This window comes from Bos grunniens, chromosome X (genome assembly GCF_055505025.1).
Source record: "Bos grunniens cultivar Pamir isolate PY7600 chromosome X, Bosgru_T2T1.0, whole genome shotgun sequence".
Classification (NCBI taxonomy): Eukaryota; Metazoa; Chordata; class Mammalia; order Artiodactyla; family Bovidae; genus Bos; species Bos grunniens.
In genome coordinates this window covers 49907398-49929376 of record NC_141194.1, presented here as the reverse complement: position 1 = coordinate 49929376, position 21979 = coordinate 49907398, and the positions used below count along the sequence as shown (strand labels likewise).

The window sequence follows — 21979 nt, the reverse complement described above, 5'->3', positions numbered from 1 at the left end:
AGGAATGATGCTAAAGCTGAAACTCCAATACTTTGGCCAGCTCATGCGAAGAGTTGACTCATTGGAAAAGACTCTGATGCTGGGAGGGATTGGGGGCAAGGGAGAAGGGGATGACAGAGGATGAGATGGCTGGATAGCATCACTGACTCGATGGACGTGAGTCTGGGTGAACTCCAGGAGTTGGTGATGGACAGGGAGGCCTGGCATGCTGCAATTCATGGGGTTGCAAAGAGTCGGACACGACTGAGCGACTGAACTGACTGACTGATGGGACTGGATGCTATGCTATGCTAAGTTCTCTGAATGTTGCGTTTAAAGCCAACTTTTTCACTCTCCTCTTTCACTTTCATCAAAGAGCTCTTCAGTTCTTCACTTTCTTCCATAAGGGTGGTGTCATCTGCATACCTGAGGTTATTGATATTTCTCCCAGCAATCTTGATTCCAGCTTTTGCTTCATCAAGCCCAGCATTTTGAATGATATTCTCTGCATGTAAGTTAAATAAGCAGGGTAGCAATATATAGCCTTGACGTACTCCTTTCCCAATTTGAACCAGTCAGTTTTTCCATGTCTGGTTCTAACTGTTGCTTCTTGACCTGCATACAGATTTCTCAGGAGGCAGGTCAGGTTGTCTGGTATTCCCATCTCTTAAAGAATGTTCCACAGTTTGTTGTGATCCACACAGTCAAAGGTTTTGGGAGAGTCAATAAAGCAGAAGTAGATGTTTTTCTGGAATTCTCTTGTTTTTTTGATGATCCAGCGGATGTTGGCAATTTGATCTCTGGTTACTCTGCTTTTTCTAAATACAGCTTGAACATCTGGAAGTTCACGGTTCATGTACTGTTGAAGCCTCGCTTGGAGAATTTTTGAGCATTATTTTGCTAGTGTGTGAGATGAGTGCAATTGTGCAATATTTTGAACATTCTTTGGTGTTGCCTTTCCTAAGGACTGGAATTAAAAGTGACATTTTCCAGTCCTGTGGCCACTGCTGAGTTTTCCAAATTGGCTGGCATACTGAGTGCAGCACTTTATTAGCATCGTCTTTTAGGATCTGAAATAGGTCAATTGGAATTCCATCACTTCCACTAGCTTTGTTCGTAGCAATGCTTCTTAAGGCCCACTTGACTTTGCATTCCACGGTGTCTGGCTCTAGGTAAGTGATTTCACCATCATGGTTATCTGGTCATGAAGATCTCTATTGCACAGTTCTTCTGTGTATTTTTGCCACTTCTTCTTAATATCTTCTGCTTCTGTTAGATCCATACCATTTTTTTCTTTATACTTTTATATATTTTCTAAACTTTTAAAGAATGAATGTATTATCATAGAAGCTAAATAAGAAGAAAGTAAAATATTAAATATTATTAGTTCTTATAAAGTAATGTTGCCCATCCTCAGCTTTCAATAAATTATTTGCTATAAGCTCAAAAAATCCAATATTACAAATAAAGAATTATAGAGAATGGTTAAGTGTGATTCAGTGCAAGTCTGCAAGGTTAGGTGAACATTCAAAAATATCAATTAATGCAACCCATGATATTGACAAGCTATTGAAGAAAAATATGTCAATGCACATAGGAAAAACACTTCATACTTTAAAAACCAATTAGTAATAAAAATTATTAAGTTAGGAATAGATGTGAATTACTTAAACTTGATAAGGAACCTTTAAAACAAAAGCATACTGTCATTATTAGCCTTAAATGTGAAAGACTGAATGACTATCTATGTAGAAATCCCCAAAACCATACAAATCCTTAGAACTGACAAATGAGTTCGACAAAGTTGACAAATACAAGATCAATATACAAAAATCATCTTTCTACGATTAGGAGTTCTATTTGCTGGCATATTGAGTGCAGCACTTTCACAGATAGCTCAACTGGAATTCCATCACCTCCACTAGCTTTGTTTGTGGTGATGCTCCCTAAGGCCCACTTGATTCACATTCCAGGATGTCTGGCTCTTGGTGAATGATCACACCATCGTGATTATCTTGGTCATGGAGATCTTTTTTGTACACTTCTTCTGTGTATTCTTGCCACCTCTTCTTAATATCTTCTGCTTCTGTTAGGTCCCTACCATTTCTGTCCTTTATTGAGCCCATATTTGCATGAAATGTTCCCTTGGTATCTCTAATTTTCTTGAAGAGATCTCTAGTCTTTCCCATTCTACTGTTTTGCTCTATTTCTTTGCATTGATTGCTGAAGAAGGCTTTCTTATCTCTCATTGGTATTCTTTGGAACTCTGAATTCAAATGGGTATATCTTTCCTTTTCTCCTTTGCTTTTCACTTCTCTTCTTTTCACAGCTATTTGTAAGGCCTCCTCAGACAATCATTTTGCTTTTTTTTGCATTTCTTTTTCTTGGGGATGGTCTTGATCCCTGTTTCCTGTACAATGTCACAAACCTCTGTCCATAGTTCGTCAGGCACTCTGTCTATTAGATTTAGTCCCTTAAATCTATTTGTCACTTCCACCATATAACCATAAGGGATTTGATTTAGGTCATACCTGAATGGCCTAGTGGTTTTCCCTGCTTTCTTCAATTTAAGTCTGAATTTGACAATAAGGAGTTCATGATCTGAGCCACAGTCAGCTCCTGGTCTTGTTTTTGCTGACTGTATAGAGCTTTTCCATTTTTGGCTGCAAAGAATATAATCAATCTGATTTTGGTGTTGACCATCTGGTGATGTCCGTGTGTAGAGCCTTCTCTTGTGTTGTTGGAAGAGGGTGATTTCTATGACCAGTGCTTTCTCTTGCCAAAACTCTATTAGCCTTTGCCCTGCTTCATTCTGTAATTCAAGGCCAAATTTGACTGTTACTCCAGGTGTTTCTTGACTTCCTACTTTTGCTTTCCAGTTCCCTATAATGAAAAGGACATCTTTTTTGAGAGAGAACCAGAGAAAGAGCCTATTAAGAAGAGCCCTCCTGGGGTCGGAGCTAACCTCAAAGACTACCTTTGCCAGACTTTAATTGGGTAACACTGCTGAGCAATGTATGCTTTAAGGGCATTGTAAAATATAATAGCAATCAGCTTGTAATTTATGAATCCCAGAATGTAACACCAGATGAAACTGATAGCTTTATAATCAGGGAAGTGAAGTCAGTTGTGTCGGACTCTTTGCAACCCCATGGACTGTAGCTTATTAGGGTCCTCTGTCCATGGGATTCTCCAGGCAAGAATACTGGAGTGGGTTGCCATTTCCTTCTCCAGGGGAACTTCCCAGCCTAGGGATCAAACCTGGCTCTTCTGCATTACAGGCAGATTCTTTACCACTGAGCTGCCAGGAAAGTCCCACGGCCTACAAGAAGTAACACCAAAGGCTTCCCACTGCAGAGAAATAAACTTCTCTAAAATAGGCTAATCAAGTCACAAAGTGAAGAGTTATAATTCAAACCCACAGGAACAAATGAACAGAATCAGACAGTAAATATCAATATAATAAACTTTATTTACGTGCTCTCTTTTATTTTCTCAGCTTCTTTAAAACATAAAAGTTTGTAAAATAACAATAATATATTGGGGGTTTTAGCATGTAAAGATATGATATGTATGAAATAATAGCACAGAAAAGAAAATGGAATATAGTTATATAAGGGTAACATTTCTATATCTGACTGGAATTGTTAGTACAAATCTAAAGTAGATTCTTCAAGATCTCTTCAAGAAAATTAGAGATACCAAACAAACATTTCCAGCAAAGATGGGCACAATAAAGGACAGAAACGGTATGGACCTAACAGAAGAAGAAGATATTAAGAAAAGGTGGCAAGAATACACAGAAGAACTGTACAAAAAAGATCTTCACAACCCACATAATCATGATGGTGTGATCACTCACCTACAGCCAGACATCCTGGAAAGTGAAGTCAAGTGGGCCTTAGGAAGCATCACCATGAACAAAGCTAGTGGAGGTGATGGAATTCCAGATGAGCTGTTTCAAATTCTGAAATATGATGCTGTGAAAGTGCTGCCCTGAATATGCCAGCAAATTTGGAAGACTCAGCAGTGACCACAGGACTGGCAAAGATCAATTTTCATTCCAATCCCAAAGAAAGGCAATGCCAAAGAATGGTCAAACTACTGCACAATTGCACTCATCTTACATGCTAGTAAAGTAATGCTCAAAATTCTCCAAGCCAGGCTTCAGCAATATGTCAACTGTGAACTTCCAGATGTTCAAGCTGTATTTAGAAAAGGCAGAAGAACCAGAGATGAAGTTGCCAGCATCCGCTAGATCATCTTAAAAGCAAGAGAGTTCCAGAAAAACATCTATTTCCACTTTATTTACTATGCCAAAGCCTTTGACTGCATGGATCACAGTAAACTGTTGAAAATTCTGAAAGAGATGGGCATACCAGACCACCTGACCTGCCTCTTGAGAAACCTGTATGTGGGCCAGGAAACAACAGTTAGAACTGGACATGGAACAACAGACTGGTTCCAAATAGGAAAAGGAGTATGTCAAGGCTGTATATTGTTACCCTTCAGAGTACATCATGAGAAAGGCTGGGCTGAATGAAGCACAAGCTGGAATCAAGATTGCTGGGAGAAATATCAATAACCTCAGATATGCAGATGACACCACCCTTATGGTAGAAAGGAAAGAAGAACTGATAAGCCTCTTGATGAAAGTGAAAGAGGAGAGTGAAAATGTTGGCTTAAAACTCAACATTCAGAAAACTATGATCATGCCATCTGGTCTCATCACTTCATGCAAATAGATGGGGAAACAGTCTAAACAGTGGCTGACTTTATTTTTGGGGGCTCCAGAATCACTGCAGCTTGTGACTGCAGCCATGAAATTAACAGAAACTTACTCCTTGGAAAGAAAGTTATGACCAACCTAGACAGCATATTAAAAAGAAGAGGCATTACTTTGTCAACAAAGATCTGTCTAGTCAAGGCTATGGTTTTTGCAGTAGTCATGTATGGATGTGAGAGTTGGACTTTAAAGAAAGCTGAGCATCGAAGAATGGATGCTTTTGAACGGTCATGTTGGAGAAGACTTTTGAGAGTCCCTTGGACTGCATGGAGTTCATTGGAAGGACTGATGTTGAAGCTGAAACTCCAGTACTTTGGCCACCTGATGTGAAGAGCTGACTCATTTGAAACGACCCTAATGCTGGGAAAGATTGACGGCAGGAGGTGAAGCAGACTGCAGAGGATGAGATGGTTGGATGGCACTAACTCAGTGGACATGAGTTTGTGTGAACCCTGGGAGTTGGTGATGGACAAAGAGGCCTGGTATACTGCAGTTCATGGGGTCACAAAGAATCGGACACGACCAAGCGACTGAACTGAACTGAAAGTAGATTCTAATAGTTGTATATGGAAAGCCCTAGAGCAACCACTATGGAAATATCTCAAAAATATATAGTAAAAAACATATTTAAAGGAATTAAATATTAAACTAGGTAAAATTAACACAAAAGAAAGGAGGAATATGGGGAAATAACATAATCTATATAGAAAATTTTAAAATGGTACATTTAAATCCAACTACATACATAATAATATTAAATATTAATGGATCAAGCCATCTAAGAAAGAGGTGGAAAATGTCTGACTGGATTAAAAAAAAATAAAAAAACAAGATCTGGGTTTATGATGCCTACAGAAAATACACTTTAGATTTTAAGATACAGATAGATTAAAAGTAAAAGAATGTAAAAAGTATATCACACAAAGAGCAACCAGAAGAAAGATGAAGTGGCTATACTAATATCAGATGAAAAGATGTTAAAAAACATTGCTAGAGATATGTAGCAATCAGTGTAGAACTCTGAGACCTTGGTCTTGTTTTCAGTAAACATTCCACTCCATTGTCCTGAAATCCTCTAATGTGTCTTTCTGTGAAGTTGCTCAGTCATGTCCGACTTTTTGCGACCCCATGGACTGTAGACCACCAGGCTCCTCCATCCATGGAATTTTCTAGGCAAGAGTACTGGAGTGGGTTGCCATTTCATTCTCCAGGGTATCGTCCCAACCCAGGAATTGAACCCGGGTCTCCTGCATTGCAGGCAGACGCTTTACCGTCTGAGCCTGTCTTTAGTCTGATAAATTATCAGCACTCAGATCCAAGAAAGGGCAGTAATTAGCTTCTGTTCCAAATGCCTGGGAAAAACAACCAGTGATCATTAATCTTAAGCCCATATATCTGGTAAAATGTCTAGGTGGTGTTAGAAAGGGTGATGTTAATCCAAGGATCAAGGGAAGTCATAAAGTTGTTAAATATCTTAAATTTTAAATTGATTGGGTAGACACCCATGATTTAAGGAAGGATATAAAAACTGCTGTAAGTCCCACCTTGGCGGGGGGGGGGGGGGGGGGACTCTTTGCTCCCCGTCAGGGTCTATGCTGAGAGCTTTGTACTTTCCTCCTCTTTAATAAATCCTATTTGCTTGCTACCTTGAGTGTTTGCTCATGGATTCCATTCTTTGGGTCCGTGGACAAGAACTCAGATTCCCATCTCACTGGGAAGAGACAGCTATTAGCTGTGAAAAGACAGTCTGAAGGGACAGGTATAAGGAGCTCCACAACTAGGAGTATCCTCAGAAAAAGCCCAGGACATCATAGAAGCAAAGTATCGTTATTCCTCCCCCCACCCACCAGCATCTGCAGGCACTGAGAGGAGTCCCCTTCTGAGCAGGGAGGGCTATCAGATCAGGGTCTCCTCTGCCCTCTGGAGCTCTGGTTGCCTGAGCACCAATCATCCCAAAGCCTCCTTGGGAATCACCACTGGGTGCCTCTCTCTGGGACAAGAGTCTGCCAATGCTGGTGGGGACTGAGTGCTAAAGTATGAGGTTGGTAGAACTGATTCAGGGAGAGGAACACGGTTGACTGTGTGGATACAGCAAAGGGTGTTAACAAGGAGGGAAAGGATGCACAGCCATGAATGCTCCTAGACAAGGCATAGTGTGCCTGGAAACTGAGGCACCACTATTGAGATATGTGTATGGGGGCTAGGTCACCATCACCTCCACACGCCAGAAACTGCCTGTATATGCACTGTTCAGTTCAGTTCAGTTCAGTTGCTCAGTCATTTCCGACTCTTTGTGACCCCATTGACTGCAGCATACCAGGCCTCCCTGTTCATCACCAACTCCCGGATCTTACTCAAATTCATGTCCATCGAGTTGCTGATGCCATCCAACCGTCTCATCGTCTGTCATCCCCTTCTCCTCCCACCTTCAATCTTTCCCAGCATCAGAGTCTTTTCAAATGAGTCAGCTCTTCGCAACAGGTGGCCAAAGTATTGGAATTTCAGCTGCAGCATCAGTCCTTCCAATGAATATTCAGGACTGATTTCCTTTAGGATAGACTGGTTGGATCTCCTTGCAGTTCAAGAGACTATCAAGAGCCTTCTCCAACACCACAATTCAAAAGCATCAATTTTTCAGCATTCAGCTTTCTTTATAGTCCAACTCTCATATCCATACATGACTACTGGAAAAAAACATAGCTTTGACTAGACAGACTTTTGTTGGCAAAGTAATGTCTCTGCTTTTTAATATGCTGTCCAAGTTGGTCATAGTTTATCTTCCAAGGAGCAAGCATCTTTTAATGTCATGGCTGCAGTCACCATCTGCAGTGATTTTGGAGCCCAAGAAAATAAAATCTGTCACTGTTTCCATTGTTTCCCCATCTACTTGCTGTGAAGTGATGTGGCCGGATAGCATGATCATAGTTCTTTGAATGTTGATCTTTAAGCAAACTTTTTCACTCTCCTTTTTCACTTTCATCAGGAGACTCTTTAGTTCTTCTTCATTTTCTGCCATAAGGGGGGGGGTGTCATCTGAATATCTGAGGTTATTGATATTTCTCCCAGCAATCTTGATTCTAGCTTGTGCTTCATTCAGCCTGGCATTTTGAATGATGTACTCTGCATATAAGTTAAATAAGCAGGGTGAGTACATATAGCCTTGATGTACTCCTTTCCTGATTTGGAAAGAGTCAGTTGTTCCATGTCTGGTTCTAACTGTTGCTTCTTGACCTGCATACAGATTTCTCAGGAGGCAGGTTAGGTGGCCTGGTATTCCCATCTCTTGAAGAGCTTTCCACAGTTTGTTGTCATCCACACAGTCAAAGGCTTTTTTGTAGTCAATGAAGCATAAAAAGATGATTTTCTGGAACTCACTTGCTTTTTCAGTGATCCAGCAGATGTTGGCAATTTGATCTCTGGTTCCTTTGCCTTTTCTAAATCCAGCACTGGGGAGCTAGCTTATTTAAAACTGCTTGTTGGTCCCTGTTACTGCAAGCAACTATTGCACACCCCAGTCAGTAAGTAAACGTGCCCCAAGAAGCCACTACTGGTGCTGAGCAGGGCCCTGTGGGACGCCTGGCATGGAGGCCTTTTTGTCCCTCATTTCCTACAGACAAGACTCCAGCATCCATGCTCTTCTCTCAGTTTCAAAGGTCAGAACAGTTGCTAACCAAAGAAGGAACAGCAATGAAACCACCTGAGGTAAGATTAAAGGACCAGAGGGGCTCATCAAAATTAGGAGGCTGGACCACCTAAGAACTTGCACACACCCTAATTGTGTTGAAGAAAGAATACAAGACTGTTATTGCATTTATCCTTATCACAAACTCCTGCCTGACTATATAACCTTTCCCTACTCACCAAGATTTGTAAGATGGCAGTGCAAAAGGACATGCACTCATCTTCTCCTGTGAGAACTACAAAATTACAACTCACTGCTGAACAACAATCAACAGGAGAATGTTGGATCCCAGCAAAAAAGATACCCTACATCCAAGGGCAAAGGAGAAGTCCCAGCAAGATGATAGGAAGGGAAAAAATCACATTTAGAGTCAAATCCCATGCCAGCCAGAAATGCTTGGAGGGCTCAAATAAAACCTTGTGCACAGCAGGAGATCCCACAGAGACTGAGTCAGTCCTGCCTTTGCATGTTTGAGTGTCTCCTGTGGAGGTACAGGCCCTGCAGGGGCTCTGGGTGCAGGAGACCTGGTTATGGCATAAGCCCTCTTGCAAGAGGTTGCCATCAACTCCACCATAGAGCCACCAGAACTTACACAGGACTGAGGAAACAGATTCTTAGGGGCCACAAACAAAACCTTTTGTGCACCAGGACCCAGGAGAAAGGAGCAGTGACCCCACAAGAGACTGACCCAGACTTGCCCATGAGTGTCCAGGAGTCTCTGGTGGAGGCATGGGTCGGTGGTGGCCTGTTGCATGGTCGGTGGCACTGAGTTCAGTGCGTGCACTGGATCTTTTGAAGGAGCTCACCATTATCTTCACTACCTCCACATTAGTTTGGCCTCAGTTCAAATAACAGGGAGGGAACACAGCCCCACCCATCAACAGAAAATTGGATTAAAGATGGCCTTTCCCATCACACAAGACCCATCCCGCCCCCCCCCTCCCCCCCGCCCCCCCCCCCCCCCCCCCGCCACCAGTCAGTCTCTACCATCAGGAAGCTACCATAAACCTCTTATCCTTATCCTTATACATCAGAGAGCAAACAAAATGAAAATCACAATCACAGAAAACTAAACAAACTGATGACATGGACCACAATCTTGTCTAACTCAAGGAAACTATGAGCCATGCCATGTAGTGCCACCCAAGACAGATGGGTCATGGTGGAGAGTTCTGATAAAACACGGTCCACTGGGGAAGGACATGACAAACCATTTCAGTATTCTTGCCTTGAGAACCCCATGAACAGTATGAAAAGGCAAAAAAATAGGACACTGAAAGATGAACTCCCCAGGTCAGTAGGTGCCCAGTATGCTACTGGAATAAAGTGGAGAAAACAACTCCAGGAAGAATGAAGAGATGGAGCCAAAGCAAAAACACCCACTTGGGGATGTGACTGGTGATTTAAGTAATGTCTGGTTCTGTAAAGAACAATATTGCTTAGGAACATGTAATGTTAAGTCCATGAATCAAAGTAAATTGGAAGTGGTCAAACAGGAGATGGCAACAGTGAACATCGACATATCAGGAATCAGTGAACTAAAATAGACTGAAATGGGTGAATTTAACTCAGATGACTATTATATCTACTACTGTAGGCAAGAATCCATTTGAAGAAACGGAGTAGCCATCATAGTCAACAAAACAGCCCAAAATGCAGTACTTGGATGCAATCTCAAAAATGACAGAATGATCTCTGTTCATTTGCAATGCAAAGCATTCAAATATCACAGTAATCCAAGTCTATGCCCCAACCAGTAATGCTGAAGAAGCTGAAGTTGAATGTTTTTATGATGACCTACAAGATTTTCTATAACAAACACCCCAAAAATATGTCCTTTTCATTATAGGGGACTGGAATGCAAAAGTAGAAAGTCAAGAGATACCTAGAGTAACAGGCAAATTTGGCCTTGGAGTACAGAATGAAGCAGGGCAAAGGCTAACAGAGTTTTGCCACGAGAATGCACTGGTAATAGCAAATACCCTCTTCCAACAACACAAGAGAAGACTCTACACATGGACATCACCAGATGGTCACTACTGAAATCAGATTGATTATATTCTTTGTAGCCAAAGATGGAGAAGCTCTATACAATCAGCAAAACAAGACTAGGAGCTGACTGTGGCTCAGAGCATGTCAAATTCAGACTTAAATTGAAGAAAGTAGGGAAAACCACCAGATCATTCAAGTATGACCTAAATCAAATCCTGTACAATTATACAGTGGCAGTGAGAAATAGATTCAAGGGATTAGAGATTCTTCTCAAGTGCAGATTGAACATCCTCTAGGATGACTATACTTTTAAAAATGGGCAAAACCAGCTGTTAGTGAAGATATAGAGAAATTAGAATCCTCATATATTACTTTTGGAAATATAAAACATGAATTCACTTGAAAAACCAGCTTAGCAGTTTTTTAAATCATTGTATTAATAGGTAGAATTACCAGAGGACTTAGCATTTCTACTTCTATGTGTATATTCAAGAGAAATGAACAATGTGCCCACCCAAAAACTTGTACACAAATGTCCATGGCAACATTGTTCAAAAGTGGAAATAAACCAAATTTCCCTCAATTCATATTTGAATTTGCTAAACAAAATTCTGTATATCTATATAATAGAATATTATTCAGCTTTAAAAAGGAATGAAGTATCTACACATGCTACAACATGGATTAACTGAAAATATTATGACCAGTGGAAGAAGCCAGATACAAAAGAACATATATTGTATGATTCCATTAATGTGAAATATCCAGAATAGACAAATCTATGGTGACAATAAGTAGATTTTAGTGGTTTGCCAGTGGCTAAAGGGAGGGGGGAATCTGGAATGACACTAAAGCATATGGGGTTTCTTTGGGAGAGTGTGATGAAAATGTTCTGGAATTAGTGATGATGGTACATAACCACGTGAATATACTAAAAACTACTAATTTGTACACTTTAAAATAATGAGTTTTATGGTATGTGTATTATATCTCTATCAGAAACATTTTTCTTACAGGCCATCATGTAAAAGTCTATAAATGATGGAGAGGATGTGGAGGAAAAGGAAACCTCCTATGCTATTGGTTGTAATGTAACCTGGTACAGCCACTATGGAGAACAGCGTGGAGGTTCCTTAAAAAACTAAACATAGAGTTGCCATATGATCCAACAATCCCATTCCTGGGCATAAACCCAGAGAAAAATCTAGTTTGAAAAGACACATGCATCCTTATGTTCACAGCAGCACTATTTACAATAGCCAAGACACAGAAGCAACCTAAATGTCCATCAACAAATGAATGAAAAAAACAAACAAACAAACAAACAGGTGAATGAATAAAGAAGATGTGATACATATATACCATGGAATGTTGGAGAAGGCAATGGCAACCCACTCCAGTACTCTTGCCTGGAAAATCCCATGGACGGAGGAGCCTGGTAGGCTGTAGTCCATGGGGTCACGAAGAGTCAGACACTTACTGAGCGACTTAACTTTCACTTTCATGCATTGGAGAAGGAAATGGCAGCCCACTCCAGTGTTCTTGCCTGGAGAATCCCAGGGATGGTGGAGCCTGGTGGGCTGCCATCTGTGGGGTCGCACAGAGTCGGACACGACTGAAGTGACTTAGCAGCAGCAGCATGGAATGTTAGTCATGAAAAAGAATGAAATAATACCGTTTGCAGCAACATGATGAACTTAGAAATTATCATGTTAAGTGAAGTAAGCCAGAGAAAGACAAGTGTCATATGATATCACTTATAAGTATAATAAAAAAAAATGATACAAGTGAACTTATTTACAAAACAGAAATAGACTTACAAACATAAAAGAAACATGGTTACCAAAGAATATAGTGGGAGTTAGGAGAGAGATAAATTAGGAGTTTGGAATTAATATATGTAACCCTATATAAAATAAATAAACAACAAGGGCTTACCGTATAGTACAAGGAACTATAATCAATATCTTATAATAACCTCTAATGAAAAAGAACCTGCAAAAGAATGTATAGAATATATATATACATACATATATATTCTGAATTGCTCACATTATAAGTTAACTACACTTCACTAAAATGGTAAAAACATTATTTGAAAGTGTATAAATGATATACTAGGTAAATATAAAGCTAAATAAAGCAAATATACATATAATAATGTCAGAAAAAATTGTAGGACAAAATGTTAATTATACTAGATTAGCAGAAATTTCCTTACACGTTGATAAATATTCAGTTTACCAGAAATATATAGCAATTTTAAATTTGTAGCTATTTACAAAGATTCAAAATTGACATAGTTACAAGGAGATATTAACAAATTTTTCATATCAACAAGCAGACAAAATCCTGGAAGAATACTAATTGAAGTATATAGTATTCTTAATTGAATTGTAAAATGTATATTTTTTTCAAGTGCTCATGGAATTTTTACCAAAAATTACCATATGTTGGTCCATAAAGCAAATCTCAATAGATATCAAAGAACTGAAATCATACAGTTTGTTCTTGAAGAAGGATGGAATCAGACAGGAAATGGTAAGGGCACTGATCTAGCAAAACAGAAGCTGACCCAAGGGTTTGGCACCAATTTCTAGAGGACTCCGTCTGTGTCAGGCATTAACTCTTCAGTTGCTAGATGATAATCTATAGGTCTTAGCAGTCCTGAGAAAGGGACTGAGGTGGCCAGGGCAACTGAGTGATATAGAAACTAAGAAAGCCCTGAGCAGTGTCTATTTACCAAATAGTCTGGAAATACTTTAAAAATTCATATGTCCATACAACTGTGCATCTGTGGAATACCAATCTGTTTCATATGATAATTATAGCATCAGATGCTTATATTTAAAAGGAAGAAAGTCTGAAAATTAATAAACTGTGCATCCAACCCCAGAAGTTAAAAAAGAAAAACAGAGTAAGTAAAAAAAAAAAAAGTATAAAAAAAGAATAATGATGAGGAAAATGGCTAAATAAAAAGCCAGAGACATAACAGAAAGAATCAGAAGGCCAAAAGTCGAATATTTTTTAAAATTTATAGAAGTGACAAACTTATGGCTATATTGATCAAGAATAAAAAAAAGAAGGTACAAATAAACAAGGATAAGAGGATATAATTGCAAATGAAATAGAGACTTTAAAAATATGGATGTAAGTTTATGCAAATAAATTTGAAAAGTGATGTGAAATAGAATAATTCCTAAAAAAGCATAATTTAACAAAACTGACAAGAAGGAATAGCAAACCTGAATGATTCTATAACTATTCAAAAGATTATATCAATTATTTTTTTTCTCACAAAGAAAACACCTGGTCTGATGTTTTTACCTGGAAGTTGTGCCAAATATTTAAAGAACAAATAGTTCCTTGAATAACCTCTGTCAGAAAATAGAATGAAAGGAAGTAGTTCCCACTTCATTTTATGACACAAAAGTCAAACAGGGAACAATGAGAATGGAAAAAGTACAGGTCAATCTCATTCATAAACAAAATGCCAAATCCGTAAATAAAATATTAATGAACAAAATCCAATATTTATCCTGACTTCAAGACAAATAAAAGACAAGAAAAATCTCTAGTGTAATTCACATTAACAGATTAAAACAGAAAAGCAATCTATCATCTCAGTGGATACAGAAAACGTGTTTATAAAATTCAACATCTACTCATTTTTAAAAAATCCTATTGGCAAACAAAGAACAAACTGGAACTTCCTTAACCTGTTAAGTGATACGTACAAAAAAATTACAGCAAACTTACTCAATGGTGAAACTTTAAAAACATTACCTTTAAAATTAAGTCCAATATAAACATGAGTAATTTTAACATTTTTATTTGACATTGGTGTTAATGTGTTGAAGGTAGGAGGTCCTAGCAGTGACGTAATATAAGAATAAGAGATTTTAAAAAGTAAGGATTGGAAGGGAAAATAGAAAGCTGTTATTTACATATAAATTATCAAAATTAAGTTTATCAAGTTTGCTAGTTGCAAATGCAACACACAAAAACCCCCACAATTATAGCTGTATACATTAGCAATAAAATGGTATAAAATGTAACTTTCTATAAAGGTATACAATAGCAACAAAATAAACAAAAATTATAATGACACACAAGCCCTTTTCAATTATAAAACTTCACTTAACATTAAAAACTTCTAAATAGAGACACACCATATTTATAGAAGACTCAATATCACAAAGATGTTAACTTTCCTTAAAATGATATATAGATTGACTGTAATTCCAATTCCAATCAAAACACCAAAATTTGTATACATGTGTGTAATTTGAAAAACTGATTCCAAAATTTATGGGGACAAAATTTTTCATTGTGTAATTGTTCATAACCCTAAACTAAAAATTACATAAATATATATCAACAGTAAAATGGATAAATAAATCATGGGATATTTGCAAAATGTAATATTATACAGCAAAGAGAATAAACAATTGCATGCAACAATATTATAGATGGCACAAAATATAATGTTGAATGAGAAAAAAAGTCACAGATGAATATACACAGTTGTTCAAGAACTTTACACACAAATGCATTTACTTCTCAGAATAGTCATTAAATAATTGTGTACCTCTACCACCCCCAGGTCACTAAGTTTATTATATCTGTGGTCTGACATAATTCAGTCAATCACTTATGAGTCACTATCTTGTACACACAGATCCCCATGCTTTGCTATGGTGAGGGTAGAGTGGATGTAGCAAAGAGTTACCATTTACTGGGTATCTGCTATGTGCCAGGCTTCAAGCTTGATGCTGGGGATATGATGGCAAAAGACCACACACCCACCTTCTTGTTTAAATAATAACAGTAACATTGAGTACTTACTGTACACCTGACATTCTTTGGAGCATTTTATATGCTTTAGCTTTCTAATTCTCCCAATACTATTACGAACTTCTTTTTACCGATGAGGAAATGGAAGCACATGTAAGTTAAGAGGGATCCAGACATCCAATGTCACAGAAGCAGGAGGTGGCAGAGCTGGGACTCAAAGCTAGGCAGTCTGAATCACTAAACACCCCAACAACGTGGGGAAGTAGGTATTAATTATGTCTTATAGCTGAGGAGAGACAAACTCTTAAAGTGAATGCATATTTATTTTGCATCCTCTATATGACAGAGACTATATTATGTGATTTATGTATATTATTTCTCCAACTGAAAGACAAGAGTTCCCAGGAATATAAGGGCTCTAACTATAGAGGACCCAGGTATGCAGAGAGTGGCTTGCCTGCTTGCCAGCTTAACCCAATAGCCCCTTAGAAGGAATAAAAGTGGCTTGGTGGGTGAGGGTGGGATGTAATTTTCAGTTTCATCTGGGCTCCTTGATCTCCAGATGAGTGATTGAAACTGCTGATGGAGAGGAAAAGGAAGAACAAAAGGCTAGGTTTTTTTCCCCTCTCTCCCTCCATCCATACCCTCCATTCTACATAGTATATTTAACATCCTACATCTTCCTGGATCTTCCTCTCACTAGCTGTGAGCCTGGACCTCTTCTAGCATTAGCATAGTGGAAGCTTGGTCAGCTGGTCCTTAAGATGTGTGGGTCCCACAGTCCATAGCTGTCTTATCTCCACCCACCTTATGGCTCCTCAGGTCAAAATTCTTGGGCTGCAAACACCTTGATCTGCAAACTGTCCCCTGTTATCTATGGGAAATGGTATAATCTACTTAAAAATATATTTACAGGTTTTGTTTGCTTTCCCCCTTTGACCCTAGTCTTTCTTAATTTTTCAAAGTGGACATTACACCAGTAGTCTATCCCTGGATGTCTTATCTCTCAAATTTCTAGAGCAGCAAATGTGTCCATATGTGCCATGAAGGCAATGCAGGAGACAGGACACCAGTCTTTACCAACCCAGTTAGGCAGGACACCCAGCTTTTTCCAACCCAGTTAAACCCAGTTAAACCCAGTTTCTCAAGGAGGCTTGAGAAAAGGGAGGACCAAAGCTGACCAATGATATGGAACTGTTGTGTACCCAGCACCTGTCCTCTAAGAAATAATGCCAAGAACTTTATTTCACCCAAGCGCTATCAGACAGTACAGATTTCCAGACATTTAACTGAGGTCACCAAAATAAAACATTTAGGCTAGCACTGATCTAGAATAGTCAGATTTCAAACAAGAAGTATTCCAAATAAGCTCTGGATAAAAGAAAAAATTCCTAGTCAAAAATTCCTCTGATTAAGATGGTCTTTATGTAACCATCATTCTTTCTCTGTATTCACCTCTCTCTTTCTGTTTTTCTTTCTCTCCTTCTTTCTGTTTTTGACATTAGCATCTTGTTACCCTACAGCTATTTCATCCAGCTGCTCATCTTTTCCAACTTTCAGGTTGGGGTGGGGATGGACAGGGGGCCATGTCCTTTGATCTTCTACACCCATTCTACCACCACCACCTTGAAGCCCACAGAAGCAAACCCCACTTACAGCCCCTCCTCCGTTGAAGCCTGCTGTTGCCGTTGTTGTGTGGAATCCAGATCTTCTGCAATCTGGTTTGGGTGAGCTCTCCCATCTCTTGAGACATCTTGGGCGTCACAGCTAACGACACTACTGTCCACAAGGTACCCGGCCTTACTTTCTGTCTTATAGCTCTCTCTTCTTTTGCTGTGGCCACAGCAGGTGGTGGACAGAGTTGGGACAGGGAGGTGTGCTGGGGTTCTGAGCCCTTTTGTAGCCTGTCTCCAGCCTCTCTCTTGTCTCCTAGTCCTTGCCTTCCTCTGCTCTTGTATGTACCATCGAGGGCTTGGGTGCAGAGGAGAGGTTGGGCAGAGGTTAGCAGAGGCCTCTGAACTCCAAGGGCTGTGTACATAGGAGATAAGTTGGAGCCCAGCAAGGAAGGCAGTCAGCAAGACAGCCCAGATCTGGCCAATCACTTCCCTCCAATGAAGACAGGACTAGTAGAGTATGCAAATAAAAGACTGAAGATCATGTGCTTATGTCCTGTGTGAGGTGGGGAGGCAAAGGTGATGGAGTCAGATCTCAGCAGCTTTCATAGCTTTGCAATAAAAAAACAGGCCCAAGCAGAATGTCAGGCTCCAGACCAGAAACAGAGATCCACATCAGAAATGCAAGATTCCCAAATACAAACACACAAACACAATGTCCCTACTGAAAAAAATGTTTTGAGCTAGCAATCATTGTCCCGAATTGGAAGTGGAAGATTTACCACCTCAATGCCTTCCCAAAGGCACTACAAACCTTTTCTTCCCCTGAATGCAGCTACCTTTCCTATTGAGGGTCCTGCTTTCCTAAAATGTGAAAGTGAGCTGCCTGGGACACTCTCAGAGAGATGGGCAATATTTGATCATCTTTATGCTCTCTCCAGCCAAAGCTAAATAAATCAGAGTAAACCTGACACCTTGGGAAGAGACGTTCATGCAGCCATTGCTAGGAAGAGTCACAGTATGATTGCCAACCATCATCAGGTCCTCTAGGGAGAACGGAATTGTGATCTGACCCAGAACTTGACTAAAGTTCTTCATGCCAAGCCATGGGGATGGAGGCCTGGGGGGAGGCTGCAACAAGCACACTGTGGGGAATAGGGAGCAATGGCCTCAAAGTAGGACAAGTCCATAGGCCAGAGCCATCCTACTCAGAATTCTCTTCTTTACCCTCCCCCCGATTGTTTTGAAACTTTTATGTGTAAAACTCATCTAACAGCATAGCTTACCTGGAAGATGTTCAAGTGTGCTCTTACTTCATTCTTTTGCAACCTTCCCACCCCTTGATAGACCCCAGTGATTGGCTACATGGAAGCTCAGTTTCTTCCTCTGAGCTGGGCAACATTGGGCCGGTCTCTTGGGGATATAAATCTCCAATTCCTGACCTCCAGTGCTCTCAGCTCCACTTTGCCTTTTAAGAAGTTCCCTAAAATACATTCTTATTATCCCAGTCTACCTAAGGGTTAGATTCCCTCCAGTTTCTGTGTATAAATCATACCAAACTTTCAATACATTTCAGAGCCTTCCCTTCTAAATGAATCTCTTGAGGCAGTGGATCACAGTGGTTAAAAGCACTGGGCTCTGGAGCCATGCTACCTGAGTGGAATTCCACCTCTTCCCCCTTGCTTAGGAGACCCTGGGCAGAACACAACTTTTCAGTGCCCTGGTGAAACACTTTGTGTTTTCATATCATAAGAGTATCTTAAGGTAGTTGAAGATTCGGTGTGTTAACACATATAAAGTAATCTGTGAAATGTTCAATATATATTATGTAACACTGTGATTCCCTCTGTGAAGTAAAAGATCAATCACCTCTTGGGCTAATCTACAATTTCTAATGTGATGGTGAGAATTCAGGAAACAGCAAAAGAAACTTACAAAATTATGACAAAGCGTTAACATTTATAATAAAGAACTCATGCCAATCAATTAGAAAGATGAATTCATTTTTATTTTTTGGTTTTATCATGCAGAAGACCCCTAGAAATTATTTCATTCAACTCTCTCAGGTAAGAAAATAGAGGCCTGAGAGGGAAAGTATTTTCTTAAGGTCCTATAGCAAATTAAATCTCCAAGTCAAGAATAAAACACTGGGGATCTAATTTCTCCAGTCCAGGGTTTTTCTTTGGTTTAACTGGTAAAAATAGCTTGATTTAAGAATGTGGTCCTCCAGATTAGCTCATAACATTTAGAGTCCTAGAACTAGATTTTGGAAGAGATACAATTCTCTTAATTCTAATAAGTCTCCTAACTGTATCACTCTGCTAATGCTAATAATCTTAATAATAGTGCTTTACAAGTATGTTTTCCAAGGCCCACAAAGAAACATATTCTTTTTCATAGTTGCTCCTTCCAAACATTCTCACTAGCCTCACAGGGAAACTGAGGTCTCAGGAGGGGAAGTGGCTTGTCTGATGTAATCAATCTAGTCATATGAACCCCTTTACTATGTTTACAATTTTGTCCTCATGACCCTGCATGAAAGATAATTTTAGCAGTAGGAAATCTGAGATAGGAGCTTAGCCGACTTTTGACAAGGTCTGAAAGGCAAACTTGGGGTCCAGGCTTGAAAACCCAAATTATAATTGCCTGGAACTAGCTCTGTATGTGTGTTTGTGTGTGTATGTGTATGTATATGTGTCTGTGTGTCTGTGTGTTTAATCACTGTTATCCATTGTGATCCCCAGAAGTAGGAAAACTCAACAAGCTTTATGGAAGGGCCTCAGCCCTGGTTCTTCTCAATCAAACCTACTTCTCCAGTCATTTATCTCTTTAGACTCACATGGCTAAATTGTACCAGCTGACTCACTGGGCCCCCAAACTTACTGTGTACTTTTTTGCCTCTGGGTGTTTGCTCAGCCTGGAATGCCTTCCCTTCCTTTCCATTCTCAATGAAATATGACTCAATTTTCTAGGCTGGGCTCAATTCTCACCTCCTCTGAGAAGCATTGGCTTTGGTCCCCACATTGCTTATATGCTTCTGTTTATGTGAGCAAGTATCAACCTGTGTTTTACCAGTCTACTTTCCTACTAGATTCTGATCTCCTTAAGGATAGGTACTGGATCTCAGTTATCTGTGATCTGTTTCCAGATGTCCAGCTCAGGCCTTGGAACCGAGGATACTTCCTTAATCTACATCTCTCTGCCTGGATGAGATGAACATGTGTACAAATAATCCCCATTCAACAAGATAAATTTTATTAAAAGGGAGCTATTCAGGGAACTGGGAGTCGGGGAAATAACTTGGTCTGAAGATAGAAGCAAAATGGCTGTCTGAGGAGGCCTTACAAATAGCTGTGAAAAGAAGGGAAGCAAAAAGAAAAGGAGAAAAGGAAAGATATACCCTTTTGAATGCAGAGTGCCAAAGAATAGCAAGGAGAGATAAGAAAGCCTTCCTCAGCGATCAATGCAAAGAAATAGAGGAAAACAATAGAATGGGAAAGACTAGAGATCTCTTCAGGAAAATTAGACATACCAAGGGAACATTTCATGCAAAGATGGAAATGGCATGGACCTAACAGAAGATACTAAGAAGAGGTGGCAAGAACACACAGAAGAACTATACAAAAAAGATATTCATGACCCAGATAACCACCATGGTGTGATCACTCACCTAGAGCCAGACATCCTGGAATGTGAAGTAAAGTGGGCCTTAGGAAGCATCACTATGAACAAAACTAGTGGAGGTGATGGAATTCCAGTTGAGCTATTTCAAATCCTGAAAGATGATGCTGTGAAAGTGCTGCATTCAACATGCCGGCAAGTTTGGAAGACTCAGCAGTGGTCACAGGACTGGAAAAGGTCAGTTTTCATTCCAATTCCAAGGAAAGGCAATGCCAAAGAATGCTCAAACTACCACACAATTGCACTCATCTCACATGCTAGTAAATTAATGCTCAAAATTCTCCAAGCCAGGCTTCAGCAATACGTGAACCATGAACTTCCAGATGTTCAAGCTGGTTTTAGAAAAGGCAGAGGAACCAGAAATCAAATTCCCAACATCTGCTGTATCATCTTAAAAGCAAGAGAGTTCCAGAAAAACATCTATTTCTCCTTTATTGACTATGCCAAAACCTTTGACTGTGTGGATCACAATAAACTGTGGAAAATTCTGAAAGAGATGAGAATACCAGATCACCTGACCTGCCTCTTGAGAAACCTGTATGCAGGTCAGGAAGCAACAGTTAGAACTGGACATGAAACAACAGACTGGTTCCAAGTAGGAAAAGGAGTACGTCAAGGGTGTATATTGTCACCCTGCTTATTTAACTTGTATGCAGAATACATCATGAGAAACGCTGGGCTGGAAGAAGCACAAGCTGGAATCAAGAATGCTGGGAGAAATATCAATAACCTCAGATATGCAGATGACACCACCCTTATAGCAGAATGTGAAGAAGAACTAAAAAGCCTCTTGATGAAGGTAAAAGACGAGAGTGAAAAAGTTGGCTCAAAGCTCAACATTCAGAAAACTAAGATCATGGCATTCGGTCCCATCACTGCACGGCAAATAGATGGGGAAACAGTGGATACCATGACTGGCTTTATTTTTCTGGGCTCCAAAATCACTGCAGATGGTGACTGCAGCCATGAAATTAAAAGACGCTTACCCCTTGGAAGGAAAGTTATGACCAACCTAGACAGCATATTAAAAAGCAGAGACATTACTTTGCCAACAAAGGTTCGTCTAGTCAAGGCTATGGTTTTTCCAATGGTCATGTATGGATATGAGAGTTGGACTATAAAGAACGCTGAGTGCTGAAGAATTGATGCTTTTGAACTGTGGTGTTGGAGAAGACTCTTGAGAGTCCCTTGGACTGCAAGGAGATCCAACCAGTCCATCCTAAAGGAGATCAGTCCTGGGTGTTCATTGGAGGGACTGATGCTGAAGCTGAAACTCCAGTACTTTGGCCACCTCATGCGCAGAGTTGACTCATTGGAAAAGACCCTGGTGCTGGGAGGGATTTGGGGGCAGGAGGAGAAGGGGATGACAGAGGATGAGATGGTTTGATGGCATCACCGACTCATTGGGCACGGGTTTGGGTGGACTCTGGGAGTTGGTGATGGACAGGG

At 39.8% G+C, this 21979-nt stretch overlaps 1 protein-coding gene across 8 annotated transcripts in view; it reads right to left on the bottom strand.

Annotated features, from left to right (window-relative positions):
• Positions 1 to 21979, bottom strand: part of PFKFB1 (6-phosphofructo-2-kinase/fructose-2,6-biphosphatase 1) — a 105566-nt gene that overhangs the window by 82167 nt on the left and 1420 nt on the right. For 3 of the 8 annotated variants that reach the window (XM_086388533.1, XM_086388535.1, XM_086388542.1), the window contains exon 2: positions 16893 to 17405. The exons of 4 other annotated variants lie outside the window; for them this stretch is intronic. In XM_086388533.1, the coding sequence (XP_086244659.1) occupies positions 16893 to 17274 (382 nt within the window). In that variant the 5' untranslated portion in view covers positions 17275 to 17405. Of the gene's footprint in view, positions 1 to 16892; positions 17461 to 21979 lie in introns of all 8 variants that reach the window. One more of the 8 variants, XM_086388534.1, reaches the window with a different exon arrangement.